We start from the raw sequence: 13,403 nt of genomic DNA, 5'->3' as shown, positions 1-13,403 counted from the left end.
TGAACTAAGGGGATCTCGAACCTTTATCCAATCCTCGTTCTTGGGGACGGAGAAATACCGAGGAATCTCGGCTTGGCTACCGGTAGCTAGAATTCGTATCCAGTGAAATGGCATCCGGGAACCGGCACTTATTTTTTGCTCTAGGTGCCTACCCCTGAAATATTTTGTAATATTGAAAAAATAAACGTAGATAGCATAGATACCTACGGGTACCTAAGAATGCCTAGGATACATAATCCTAATAAACCGAAGATTTTGCGAAGATCGATATGTTTTATGGCCTAGGTACAAACCCGTTGTGCAGACACACATGTTATGGGCCGCTCGAGTGAGGTGTTTAACATGCTGCTGAGGGTGTGTCGCGTGAGGGTGATAAAATTTGACGAGACATTGTCCGCCGTGGGTGCGAGCTCACGTTCGGGTCGGTCGTGGATGTTTGAAGGGGGGGGGGGCCGAGGTGTTTATGATGGTCGGGAGGAATCTTCTCTCTCCCTCCTCTCGGCTCTTCAATGGGGGATGCTGGTGAATGGGGGGGAGGGTTGGGTTGGGTTGGGGGGTCGTGAGAGAGGATGGAGCGGCGGCAATTGGCCGGCCGTTGACCTCTCCTTCCCTCCCTCTTCTCTCTTGCACTCACTCACTCTCTCTCTCTCTCTCTTTCTCCCTCCCTCGTCTTGCAGGAGTTCTACGAGCACACGGAGGTCCTCTGGAAGGACAGGGGCGTGCAGGCCTGCTACGAGCGGTCCAACGAGTACCAGCTCATCGACTGCGCCAAATAGTAAGTACACAACCGACGCCGCCCATCAATCCCCCTCTCCTCTCCGAGCCGCTCTCGGAGCCCCCTCCGGTCCTCGTCTTGCAGAGGCGCGCTCACGGTGCCTGCCCTCTCTCTTGCTTCGGCACCCATAAGAACGGCTCTCTTCCTTCCCTCCCTCCCTCCTCCCCCCAATGCCCGCCCCCTTATCACTCGCCTATCAATGCTTTGCGTCGTGAATTATGTCCCCGCAAGACCTGCTGGTTGCGCCAATTTCACGTCGTCACGCCGCATTCTCCCCGAGGGCTTTTCTTTTTTAATGTTCATCCAGCCCACTGCACGGGCAACCCATCCATTCATCCATCTGCGACCTTAGATTAGTAGTAGTACGCACGCCTGCCGTTAAAAAGGGTGGAGCCCCCGTAAAGGGGACTTTTTATTAATTGGTCTTTGGTTTTTTTTCTCTCTCTTGCATTTGTTGTTGCTGTGCACGTGCATTGCGCGAAGGGTAATGGGGTTCGCATCGGTCGGTTTGATGTGACGAGCGGATTGCTTGAACGCTCTTTAACCGTTTCTGCGAGTCCTCGAGGGATAAACAACGTCTCTGAAGGCAATAGCTAACCATCACCTCGCGTGTGCTCGTTAGAATGTTGCCACGCCGATGACTTGCCGGCGAAAAAGGCAAAATCCGTTGTCGAACATGTGGCAACATTGTGACGGGTGGTCGTGAAACAAAGAAATATCGAAAACAGAGTGCCGACGAGACAAACTGTAACGAATTTATTTTTTGAACGTTATGCATTTTAAAGTAATGCAAGCAGTCTCACGATTACTTCTTATTCACATGTTTCAACTTGAGTCAGAAAAGCAGAGCAAAGCGCTGGAATAGGCACTGGAAACCTATAATTCAAATATTATCCTGTAAGATGTTGCCAAAGAGAGCAAATAGACGGCATTAATAGTATAAATTGGACCTAGTTAAGCCTAGATTCACGCATTGTCACTTATATTTTTAGAGTTAAAATGAAAAACCATAACGCTGTGATACCTCGCCATTTTATTTCAATACGATCTGGGTTACCAAGCTCAGTTTCATCCTGAGGTACATCGGATACGAGCATGATCATCAGATATCATGAACGTTAAGCGTCGAAACCCGGATCCTATATCTTAACAAAATATGACAATATGTTCGTTACGTGACTTGATATGCTCGTGTGGTGTGCATGTCTGGTGCGGATTCCCCCCCTGCCACTCACCTTCCTGGTTACTTGCAGGATATTATGTAGGTGTAGATAAGATTATTGGTATTCAAATGGTGGGCATGGATGGAGGATGGAAAATATCATCTGGATGGGTTCAGAAATGAGATTATCCTTTAGAAAGACGGGGAAGAAAGAAGCATATCCGTTAGGAAAATAAATGGGGTGAATAGACACTGTATTTACTTCAATTGTTTCCGGCTCAACTTTGTGGAAATTCGTTAAAATTAAATGAAGGATGCGATGTATCTTTCCACTGTCTTTTGTTCACGTACAAGCAGTTTCAACGCTCAAGCGTCATCATCAGGTCTGATGATGACGCTTGAGCGTTGAAACTGTTTGTACGTGAAAAGACAGTGGAAAGATACACTGTATTCTTCATGTAATTACTGTATTTACTCTCGACTTAATGACAAGGCCAAGGCATTTTCATCGCCGCTCATGAAATTAATGACGATGGACGAGTCTTGGTCACGGAGGGAAAAGTGCAACCGCGCTGCAATGAGTGCGACCTGCCCCTTAAAATGAAACATATTCTTACGCAGTGCCAAAAATATCGAAGGGCCAGAGAAAAGTTTCATGTAAGGGGAGATTTGAAACAAATATTAGGAGATGACCCCAACTCTTTAAGCAAGGTTTTATTATTTTTAAAGGAAACTGGCCTAATGAGGCAACTTTAGCCGTGGTATTTTTATTCTTGTCGATGTCATTTGTTTCTAATATTTATCTATTTATTTATTTATTAAACCTTAACTGTGGTTTTTAAAAGTTTCGACGTGGTGCAAAATGACCTCAGCCGTCGATGCACCCCATAAACAAAAATACTACTACTACTACGAGTCTTGGCCATACACCTATGTACGTGGGAGAATGAAGGCTTCCTGTTTTTGGTCGGTGAGAGTGATAAAAGTTCAAAACCGAATCACGTGAAGCTGACCGCTTCGCTGTCGGCGTTCTTGTGAAGGTTTGCCATTTTTGTAGAACTCTGCATCACTAGAGAGGCCGAAATATCTTTCTGCTTTTTTTATTTCGGGAGACTACCAAGTATAATTTAGCGCATATATTCATCTCTATTCAATTTAAGCCCACGAACAATAATGAAAGACTTTTTGCAGTATTTTTGACTTCCGGCGACTTTTTCTGAGTAAGTAGGACTTCAGGCTTTTTTTATCAGTAGACAGAAGAGAAGAAATGATTGGATTTTTTCCTAATAATGTTTTGGGGAACATATTTTGTAATCATTTTGAAATCAAATGCTTTTGGTCTCGTGCGACCTGCGACTCCATGGTATGCAATTCTCTCACTTTTTTTATTTTCAAACATATTCTGGAGGCTTGCAGAAAAATCGTTCACAATTACGCTTATGCACACTGAAAGGAATCGTGTGTGTGTGTGTTATTAATTTGAAGACACATCTTAACTATAGATTCACCATGAGAAAAACAAAATATGCACTTTTGCACAGATTTATTTGTAACGCACAGATTTATTTCTGACGTACGTTTTAGTCCATCGAAACATCTTCATATACAAGACATGACGACGAACTATCTCTACATGTCGCCTGAATCTGTTGAATATACATATGCGGATTGACCGCCAACAAAGTAACTAATTCGATGAATCCAGAACTCAGTTCCGTTCTCTCGCATTCGAGGTGATGTTAAAAGAAAGCCGAATGACGGTCGTGCCTCGCCACAGGCAGAGAAAGATACAACAGTAATAAGGAATAATTCGATTCTCACCGTATACGGAGAAGCTGTGTAGGTTTAGATGCTGATAATGCTGAAAGGAAGGACTCCGTCATTACTGACAATCTTTGAACTTATTAACATCATATCAAATTATTCGCAGCTCGCAACCTACGAAATAGGCCGATCATTTTCGTTGCGTGAGACGGTGCTTACTGGCCGACGACTGAAACTTCACAATGAAAACTATCCTGATGTACCTTTGTGATCAACTACGATATCAAGAGATACTCTTGTAATTATTGGGCGATAGAGAGAGTTGCGGAGCCCAGTCAGTGTTTGTAGCTTCCTGGTGAAGTAGCCGTCTGGGTAATTATTTTCAAATGGCTCTTCCCTTTATTGACTCTCTGAAAAATCTTTCAGTTAACGGTAGTTGCAAAATACTCGTATCTTTAATTTTTCGTATGAAACGGAAACTCTGATTTTAAATATACTCATGAATTATAATTTTAAAAATTTGCCGAGAAAGTGGTGAATATCTGTGTGCTTTTTTGTTTTACGGGAAAATATGGTAATGCTTTGAAACTGCGAATTTGTTGGTTAAAGCGGAATTGTTATTATTTTAGAGACTTCTTGTGTTTTTTTAGATATTACCCTGCGCCTCATATGTATCGCTATTTTTTTCAAAATATCTGTTTCGTCAAAAGGTCTGTCCCAAAAGTAGTAGGACTGAGTCAATAAAGAAAAATATTGCCTGAATTGATACGTCCACTCAGAAAGTCTTCGAAGTAGCCCTCGAATGCGTCCACACCAGAGAAACCGCCGCCCGTCTCTCAGGGGCAAAATAAGTCCTACTACCTTTGGGAGAGACATTGTGCATGGTGCCTTGCAGGTAACCCCTAGGGTGTGTGAGAGAAGTGAAAGATTACTAGGCTTGCAATATTAACAATCAACTACAACAGTTATACCCCCAAAGGACGGATTGATACATAGTCGGGGGGTAGAGTTCACCCGCAATTATTGCATCAGAGTAGGTTAGGCCAGTTACTTTCTCTGTTGCGGCTATCGTTTCCCAGGAGGATCTGCCGCCCGGAAAATCTAGCTCTAAACACAGCTAGGGTTGAGGCATTGTCTCTCCAGAGGCGTCACTCGGAATCGAACCTGGGTCCTCCGATCAGGAGCGTAGCGCTCTATCCCTTGCTTCACCACGTGCTTATCAACAATCAATTAGTTTATCAATAAATTGGGAAATGTCACAAATAATTTAGATATTGTTAACTGCAGGTTCGTGCGTTACGTTATCTAATTGTGAGATACTTGTTGAACCTTGCGTGACGAGCTGTTGATGGCAAGAACCATGTGTAAGTAAGGATTCGGTAAATAATTACAATGTGAATCCTCAGCGACTTTAAAGATGTTAAAGATACTATTTCCCGCCCGGCGCGGTCGGACAACGTCATTCCGATCCTTCGTCGTTTGTGGGAAAAATGAAATCTTAAATCTATCGGTTCTCTGATAGGATCTCTTGCGATTTTATTTTCAGGATATATCTTTATTGTTCTAATATGGGACTGATAATTCCTATTCAATTATTATTATTAAGCAGTCAATCGGGTAAAGTAGGTTTTGGATGGGCACAACTACCAAATAAATATTTGGGACTCCTGACAAAACACAAAATCCAGCAACCTAGTCTCCAGCAATCCAGCAAAATAATCCAGCAATATTAAGATAATAATAAAATCCAGCAATCAAGTCCCTCTTCATCTCGGAGTACTTTCTTCCTCCCTTTATCCCGTCCAACATCCCTATCCAGCTCCTTCCCTTTCCTCGTTTGCCTAACATTCTCCCCTCTATCACAGTCCTCAACATCCCACTGCCGGTCAAAACCCCCTTCATCCACTTTTCCTTCTCCATAGGATTTCTCCCAACAAACCACTCTCTTCGCCCACCATACCAAGTACTTCCTCATTTGTTTTCTTCTCTGTCCATTTCACCTTCTCCATTCTTCTCCACACCCACATTTGAAGAGCCTCCAGTCTATGTCTATCCTCCTGCTTCAATGACCACGTTTCCGCGCCGTACATAGCTACACTCCATATCAATGTTTTTACGAGTCTTTTCTTAATATCCTTGCTCAACGTCCCCGTCATCAACTCCCTCCTCCTTGTAAAAACCTCTTTGCTTAGTGCAAATCTTCTCCTTGCGTCCCTACTACTTTGACCGTGTTGGTCCAAAACACTACCGAGATGCGTAAAACTGTTCAACCTGCTCTATTTTTTGCCCTATATATTTTAATGTTCTGCTCAGCCTTTTCTTTCTGGAAAATCGTATAACCTTTGTTTTATTAATATGGATTCTCATCCCATACCTGTCGCACTGAATTTCCAATTCGCTCAGCAATGCTTGCATTGCCTTGGCTGACTGACAAACTAAAGCTTGGTCATCAGCAAATCTAACTGATTTTATGAATTTCCCGCCCACTTTCATTCCTACTTCCAGTTCTTCCCATGCCTCTTTAATCATTTCCTCTCCTTAAAGGTTGAACAGCAACGGTGATAATGGGCAACCCTGCCTTACACCTCTTCCTACCACTGCCCATCCGGACTTTCTGTTCGCCACTCGCACCTGGGCAGTCTGGGACATGTACAGGTTGCGGATTAGCCTCATTTCCCTCCAATCTATTCCTATTTTCTGCAGAATACTCATTAGTTTTTCCCAATTCACTCTATAAAACGCTTTTTCGAAATCTACGAAACAGGCAAATACCTCCTGGTTGTATTCTATATTCCTCTCGATTAGTGATCTCATGACTGCAATGGCTTCAAGCGTGCCTCTCCCCTTCTTGAACTCAAACTGATCATCTCCTAAGTAATCATTTGGCTCTATCCTTTTGTCTATGATCCTGAGAACAACTTTAGCTTCGTGGGATATCAAACTTATTGTCCTGTAGTCCTCGCATGATGTAACCTTTACCTTTTTCGGAATAGGAACTAAAACTGATCTCACCAAGTCTACCGACCAGATTCCTTCCTCATAGATGCTACGATTGGGTCCATAGGGACCCATCTTTTACATTTTCCAAAACTTCCTATTCAATAAAAAAACCATGAACACAGTAATCAACTCGAAGGTCGGTTTGGTAGGTGATGGTAGAGTTCACCCAGTACTAAGCCCTATACGGCGTGTGAAATTCCCACATCAGGGTAGAAGGGCCAGTTCCTTTCCCTAGGCCGTTTATGGTGTCCCAGGAAGATCTGGTACCCGAAAAACACACAGTTTGAGTGGAGCTGCAGGTGCCCGGAGACTTTCCCGGGAATCGAACCCAGGACCCTCCGTTCAGTAGTTCAATGCTCTACCCCCAGGACTACCACGACCCACTCCTATTCAATATCATCGCGAAAAAGATTTTCTTTGAATTTGTGCGAGAGAATTTTCTGTGAGTTAAGCCTCGCTCCGTGATGGGTCCCAACCTAGTTCTTAATAATCTTGACGCACTCCCGCATCGTAGCGTTTTACAAATGTAGATCCTCATCGCTGCATGCGATCTAATTCGGCAATCACTCCCACTTCGTGAGGATCCCATTAAAACGAGATCCCATTTAAATGAGACTTAACTAGCGAAAGATATCATGGGTCTTTAACCGTCTAGTCACATCTCACTCTTCAGATAAATCCCAATTTTTTGCTACTTTTTCCCCATGTACCCCTTCCTATCACCTTTTTTTAAATGGGCGTTAGGTGTGCGGTTTTCCAATGCTTAGGGATTTCGGTTTCCGCAAGGGATTTATTTATTACTTCAAGACATGACGCGATGTGAGGACTTGATGAAAGTGGTGGAGCACTGTTTGGGGAGGGACTCTGAAGAAGGCATTCATTCATCAGAAGTGTAGCTCTGTTACGATGAGCAAGCGAAGGAGAAGTGGTATTTTTCTTTAGTGAGAACTCATGAGGAGTGGGTGGGGAGCGTATGGGTTCTATCTTAAAAAGCACTGATCACGGAATTGAACAAGTTAGAGAGAGAATAACACGTAGTAATAGAAGGTAACATTTCTCCTCAACCTTTTCATCGCATCCACCGAGTGATCTCTTAATTAATCCTAATTTTTTGTTAGCCCTTCCACATATTCCCCCTAGTACGTGTTTCACCCAGGAGAGATCGTGATTGAGGGTAACGCCTTGGTATTTAATTTAGTCTCCACATTCCATTTCGGTATTCCCAATGCAGTTGGCGTTCGGGTGGGAATCGCTCTTTTTCCAAAAATGTATTACTACGCATTTTTTAAAGTTTAATTTTAATTGCCAATGTCGCCCAAGCGTTGTACTATATCTCTAAGGTCATCGGATGAGGCTTCTGCGTCCTCGGGATTACGGATATCACCGTGAACCACTGCAACCTTCAACCCATCCCCATTAATGCTTCTTTATTATAGTCTTAAGGATAAAACTGCCCATCGACGTTCAAAATTTCAGCCCTCTTTTGAGTGATTTTCGGCTACCCTCTTGCGAATGCCGCTCTCTTCTCTTGTCCAACGACAGAAAAAGGAATTCATTGTTCGTTCATAACTGGGTGGAATTGAGCATTCTCCTGAATGAGGAAAGGAGGGGTTCCAGTATTTACTGTCGTCACTGGCTTATTTCAGTGCACATTAAGATCAAGACTGGAAATATGCCAATTTTTTTATCTGTACCTGGAGGAGAGAACCTGATACAATCTCTCCCCTACGAATTCGTTCCTCTGAGTTGTGGCCGCGTTTCGCCGAGTTAGTTAAGTGCCGCCTCAGATAAGAGAACTTCTCTCGAGAGATGCTTTGACTTCTGCATTTTGGCCTCGTGAGATTGTATATAGGTTCTTCATAGATCAACTTTCCTTCGGAATTGTCATCGGGACGGGCGCGCGCGTGCGTGCGTGTGGTTAGGGGTGTGTAGAAATTTTTATGGTGGGCTAAGTTTCTACGGGAGAGAGATGCGTTTCGCGAAGTACTATAGATACCAATCCGCATTTTCATTTGTTTTTTAGATCATATAGCCTAATGTATTTTGCAAGAAGAGTTAACTGCTTAATCATAAGGAGAGCGCATAAATTCGGGCAAAATTCCTAATGACATTTTTTGTTGATTAAATTAATTTTTCCTCGAAAGTTTCCCAAGTTTTCCCCTGAGAGTATAACCAAAGGGTTTTGGGTAGTTCTATCACCACGCCTTTCATAGGGATTCATATCAGGGCAATATGCGGATCTGCTTTCAGTAAACTCGGCGTCATTAATCGGGTGCTAGGGAAATGTGATGAAAAAGTAAAATAGATGTATTATTTAGCTCTAGTTAGGCCTCATTTGGAATATGCCACAAGTATTTGGGATTCTTCGGAGAAAATTTGGCAAAAAGAAATAGATAAAGTCAAGAGAAAATCCGCCAAATTCGTCAAAAATTGTTACGATAAGAAGACGAGTGTGAGAGGCCTTTTAGGGGAATTAGGCTGGGAGTCCCTTGAGATGCCACTGCCAGGCTTAGACTTTAAGAAAGGTTCAGAGCAAACGCATTTAACGATGACACTGAAGGAATTATTATGGCCCCCCACTACTTCGGTAGGCCAGACCGCAAAGATAAGATAAGCGAGATAGATTCCAGCGCAGATAGATACGAATACGCATTCTTTCCCCGAACAATCAGAAATCATAATAGTAAGAAACCTAAGTCACTGAGGGGTACGATGTAAATGGAAATTCCTAAGGATACTAAGCTCGTCGCAAAATCTGAACTCAGTGGATTTAGTTGGGATCGGTGTGTGTATTTGGGAAGGCGCTGCTGGATTTCTAACCGGAGATTCCTTGTTTTATTCTGGGCGACGCCTCTGATTCACCCACGCTGTGCGATTTTTTCGGGCACTATGCAGGCGGCATACTGATTATAGAATTTTGAACATCATGGAGGGTTGTTTACGTTATGTTAGTTAAGCTGTACCCTGGCCCATAAAAATCAACCTTTGGGTTAATTATTGTGATTCTATGACAAATTCTTGGAGGAATCAGTGCTGACTTTAATTTACATAATAGTCCGTTCCGCGTAGCTTGCTCGAGATGCGTACCATCATATAGTAATCATGATGCGCAGGTGGGGTGGTTATCTTTAATTATTTTTTCAATCATTTTCGGTATAATAAATTTGAAACTCCAATAGCCGTAAACAGTTTACCTTTCTAAACAAAGTGAAAATGAAATTAATTGGCTAGCGCCACAAGTTAAAAAGGGGTAAAGGTAAAAAAGGATAATGAGGTAGGTAAAAGGGGTAAAAGGTAAAAAAGGAGAGGATAAGAAAGGTGAATACGAATACGCGTATTTCGGCCACAAAGTAGCCCTCTTCAGCGTACTGAAGGGTAATCGTCACTACAACACAAGTCGAAGTGAGCTCTCACTTCGACTTGTGTTGTAGTGACGATTACCCTTCAGTACGCTGAAGAGGGCTACTTTGTGGCCGAAATACGCGTATTCGTATTCACCTTTCTTATCCTCTCCTTTTTTACCTTTTACCCCTTTTACCTACCTCATTATCCTTTTTTACCTTTACCCCTTTTTAACTTGTGGCGCTAGCCAATTAATTTCATTTTCACTTTGTTTAGAAAGGTAAACTGTTTACGGCTATTGGAGTTTCAAATTTATTATATATTACTAGCCGTAAGAGCTCATTTCTATCAATAAATCATTTTCGGGTTTAAAATGTGTAGGTGTGTATATATTTAATCTCGCTTATTTCTTAGATTTCGAAAAGGCGTTTGATAGAGTGAATTGGGAAAAACTAATGAGTACAAGGCAGAAAATAGGAGAAGATTGGAGGGAAAGGAGGCTAATCCGTAACCTGTGCATGTCTCAGACTGCTCAGGTGCGAGTGGGGATCGGAGACTCCGGGTGGGCGGTGTTAGGAAGAGGTAAGGCAGGGTCGCCCATTATCACCGTTGCTGATCAACCTGTATGTAGAGGAAATGATTAAAGAGGCATGGGAAGAACTGGAAGTAGGAATGAAAGTCGGCGGGGAATTCGTAAAATCAGTTAGGTTTGCTGATGACCAAGCTATAGTGTGTCAGTCAACCAAGGGATTGCAAGCATTGCTGAGTGAATTGGAAACACAGTGCGATAAGGTAATGCGATTTTCCAGAAAGAGGAAGGCCAAGTTTAACATTGAAATAGGAGGGCAAAAACTAGAGCAGGTGAACAGTTTCAACAGTTTTGGTGAAGTACTGCAGACTTCCTGCAACATCTTTCCTTGGCCATTCTTAGTCCGTCCACTTTTCCAGTGTTCCATGTAACTGATCCACACAATGCCTTGCTCCGTGCGAACGTTGTAGCCCTAGGATCTTTGAAGATATTATTTGTCTCGTCTTTATGGACGCCTCCTTGTCTTGAGCTATCCTTCGCTTCATTTCATCCAACTTCTTCCATCTCAATTTATACTGCTGCCCAGGTAGAGGAGGAAGTATTCCTCGCGTTTCTATAGTTTCACTCCAAGGTACCTGATCTCCGCCTTCAGCTTCCGTCATCCCCAGACTCAAGGATTTTTAGTTGCCTTCTTGTTGTTGCTCATATTATACTCCCAAAGTACCTACTTGGTACAAGGCATGCAGAGTTTGGTGCAGGTCGTCCCCAACTACTACTGCAGTGTCGTATGCAGACCGGGGAGCGTGAATTTCTTCGCCGGTCTCCTCGACTCCTTTGATTCACTTTGTGCTTTGGTAGTTTCATGTTTTCCGAATTTCTGGAATCTTATCTTTGTCAATTAGAACGGACCTAACAGGGGTTTTCAAACACATTTCGACCTTCAATCTTTAATTCTCGGTTAGCTGCATCACCTTGATCAGTGGCGCATATAGTATGGCGGCGGCACGAGACCCGGATTGCTTTCCGTACTTTCGATGCGCTTCTCGGAGGTGTAATGTTTCCACCGATGTGTGTCGGATGACGTCTTTCGTTGCCACACCAAATCGATCGTGTTGGCATCTTCGTGAAATTTAAAGGATTTGAAAATATACATTTAGAAATTTATGCTGGAATCCTTCGGAGATTTAAGTAAGTATGCTTCACGAATTCTTTTCAATAAATTCGAAATACAAGGTGTAGGTGTATTTTCGCATCCTTTGAATCCGGGGCGCATAACCCGCTGCCATTTAGTGATTTTTATTGGGCCCTCGGCAGTTGGTTTTTATTATTTTAATCAAATGAATTTCGAATTTTGACGCGATGATTTCCTTTTTGAATTGAAATAATGAAACACTTGATTTTGCGATAAATTAAATCAAAAAATTCCCGATTCTCGTCTAATCTTGTGCTCACTGTTGAAATGTAAGAAATCGAATGCACGAAAAGTATGAATTCGTGATATATTTACTAATATATTTACCCGCGAGCTCGGAAACATTTACGTATTTTGATGGGGAAAAGTTTGGAATCACTTTCAGTTATAAGCTGTGTGTTTCAGTCTAACTCCATTTTTGGTTTGCGTGCCTCAATCAAATAAGGAGTTGGACTGAAATAGATCATCTCGGAAATCAAAGACGCCATAGTGATGTGCCCTCTGTTTTCTTGATTTACGTTCTCTTCGCACTCTCCATTACATCTACAAAATACCCCGCAAACCGCCGCAGGGGCGTATGGCGGGGGTATTTCCGGGTGGTCTGTCTCCACCCGGAAAAGAGAATAAAACCAAATGCAAAAACCAACATATTCATTCAAACCCACACCGGCGAATGCGATATTCATGCGAAAACCTTTTTAACCTACACGCATGCACATGTAAAAAAAACATAAACACAGTAATCAACCCGACGGTCGGTTTGGTAGGTGATGGTTGAGTTCACCCAGTACTAAGCCCTATACTACGGCGTGTGAAATTCACACATCAGGGTAGGGGGGCCAGTTCCTTTCCCTGTGCCGGTTGTGGTTTCCCAGGAAGACCTGGTACCCGAAAAATCACCCAGCTTGGGTGGAGCTGCAGGTGCCCAGAGTGCCTTGCCCGGGAATCGAACCCGGGACCCTCCTGTAAGTAGGCGAACGCTCTACCCCCTGGACTACCGCGATCCACTGCAATTGTATGCACTATCAACTAACTTGCACGTACAAATTTAGTAAAAATCAATGCAATAACGTGGAAATTTAGAATTTAATAGTAATTAGGCAAAATTTTACTATCACATGGACATGCAAACTCCATTACAACAAACTCCCATGTCAACACGTCAATTTTCACGATTTATATAATACACCGGCCATGATTTCAAAACGATGTGTCATTAACTAGGGATTTCATTGGCAATGACGTGCTGTGTTGAAACCATGGTTGATGTACTTAATTGCGAGTGAAAATTGATTTATTTGACCTATTATCATTATGAAATACGAGTATTTTCATGAAAAAAGCTGAAAACCTTATTGTTTGCTATTTGCAAGTTTGCTTAGCGGCTAAGCCGTCTGATTTTAATCCTGTGGTTAACGTGGTCTTGAGACGTTGGCCCTCTAGCCCTGACATTCCGCGGACTGGAGTCATTCCCCCCTCTCGCACGAGTGGGCGAGTGTGTCGTGTAAGTTCCTGGGAGATTGTACCCTGGATGGCGAGCCTAGTGTGGCGCGCGCAGATTGCCAGAGCCGTGCGCGGACCAAAAAAAATATGTTAAATCAGCCACCAATTCCTTTTCATTTCAAGTGATCCTGCTGCA

The 13,403-nt window shown here is 42.9% G+C and overlaps 1 protein-coding gene across 1 annotated transcript in view; it reads left to right on the top strand.

Annotated features, from left to right (window-relative positions):
* Nucleotides 1-13,403, top strand: part of Galphas (G protein alpha s subunit) — a 201,858-nt gene that overhangs the window by 163,442 nt on the left and 25,013 nt on the right. The window contains exon 5 of the mRNA XM_071591038.1: nucleotides 678-775. Coding sequence (XP_071447139.1) covers nucleotides 678-775 — 98 coding nt within the window. The remainder of the gene's footprint in view (nucleotides 1-677; nucleotides 776-13,403) is intronic.

The sequence above is a fragment of the Hetaerina americana genome, unplaced genomic scaffold (genome assembly GCF_022747635.1).
Source record: "Hetaerina americana unplaced genomic scaffold, ioHetAmer1.1.p SCAF_40, whole genome shotgun sequence".
Classification (NCBI taxonomy): domain Eukaryota; kingdom Metazoa; phylum Arthropoda; class Insecta; order Odonata; family Calopterygidae; genus Hetaerina; species Hetaerina americana.
The sequence above is the reverse complement of the archived record's forward strand: the minus strand, read 5'-3'. Positions and strand labels throughout refer to the sequence as shown.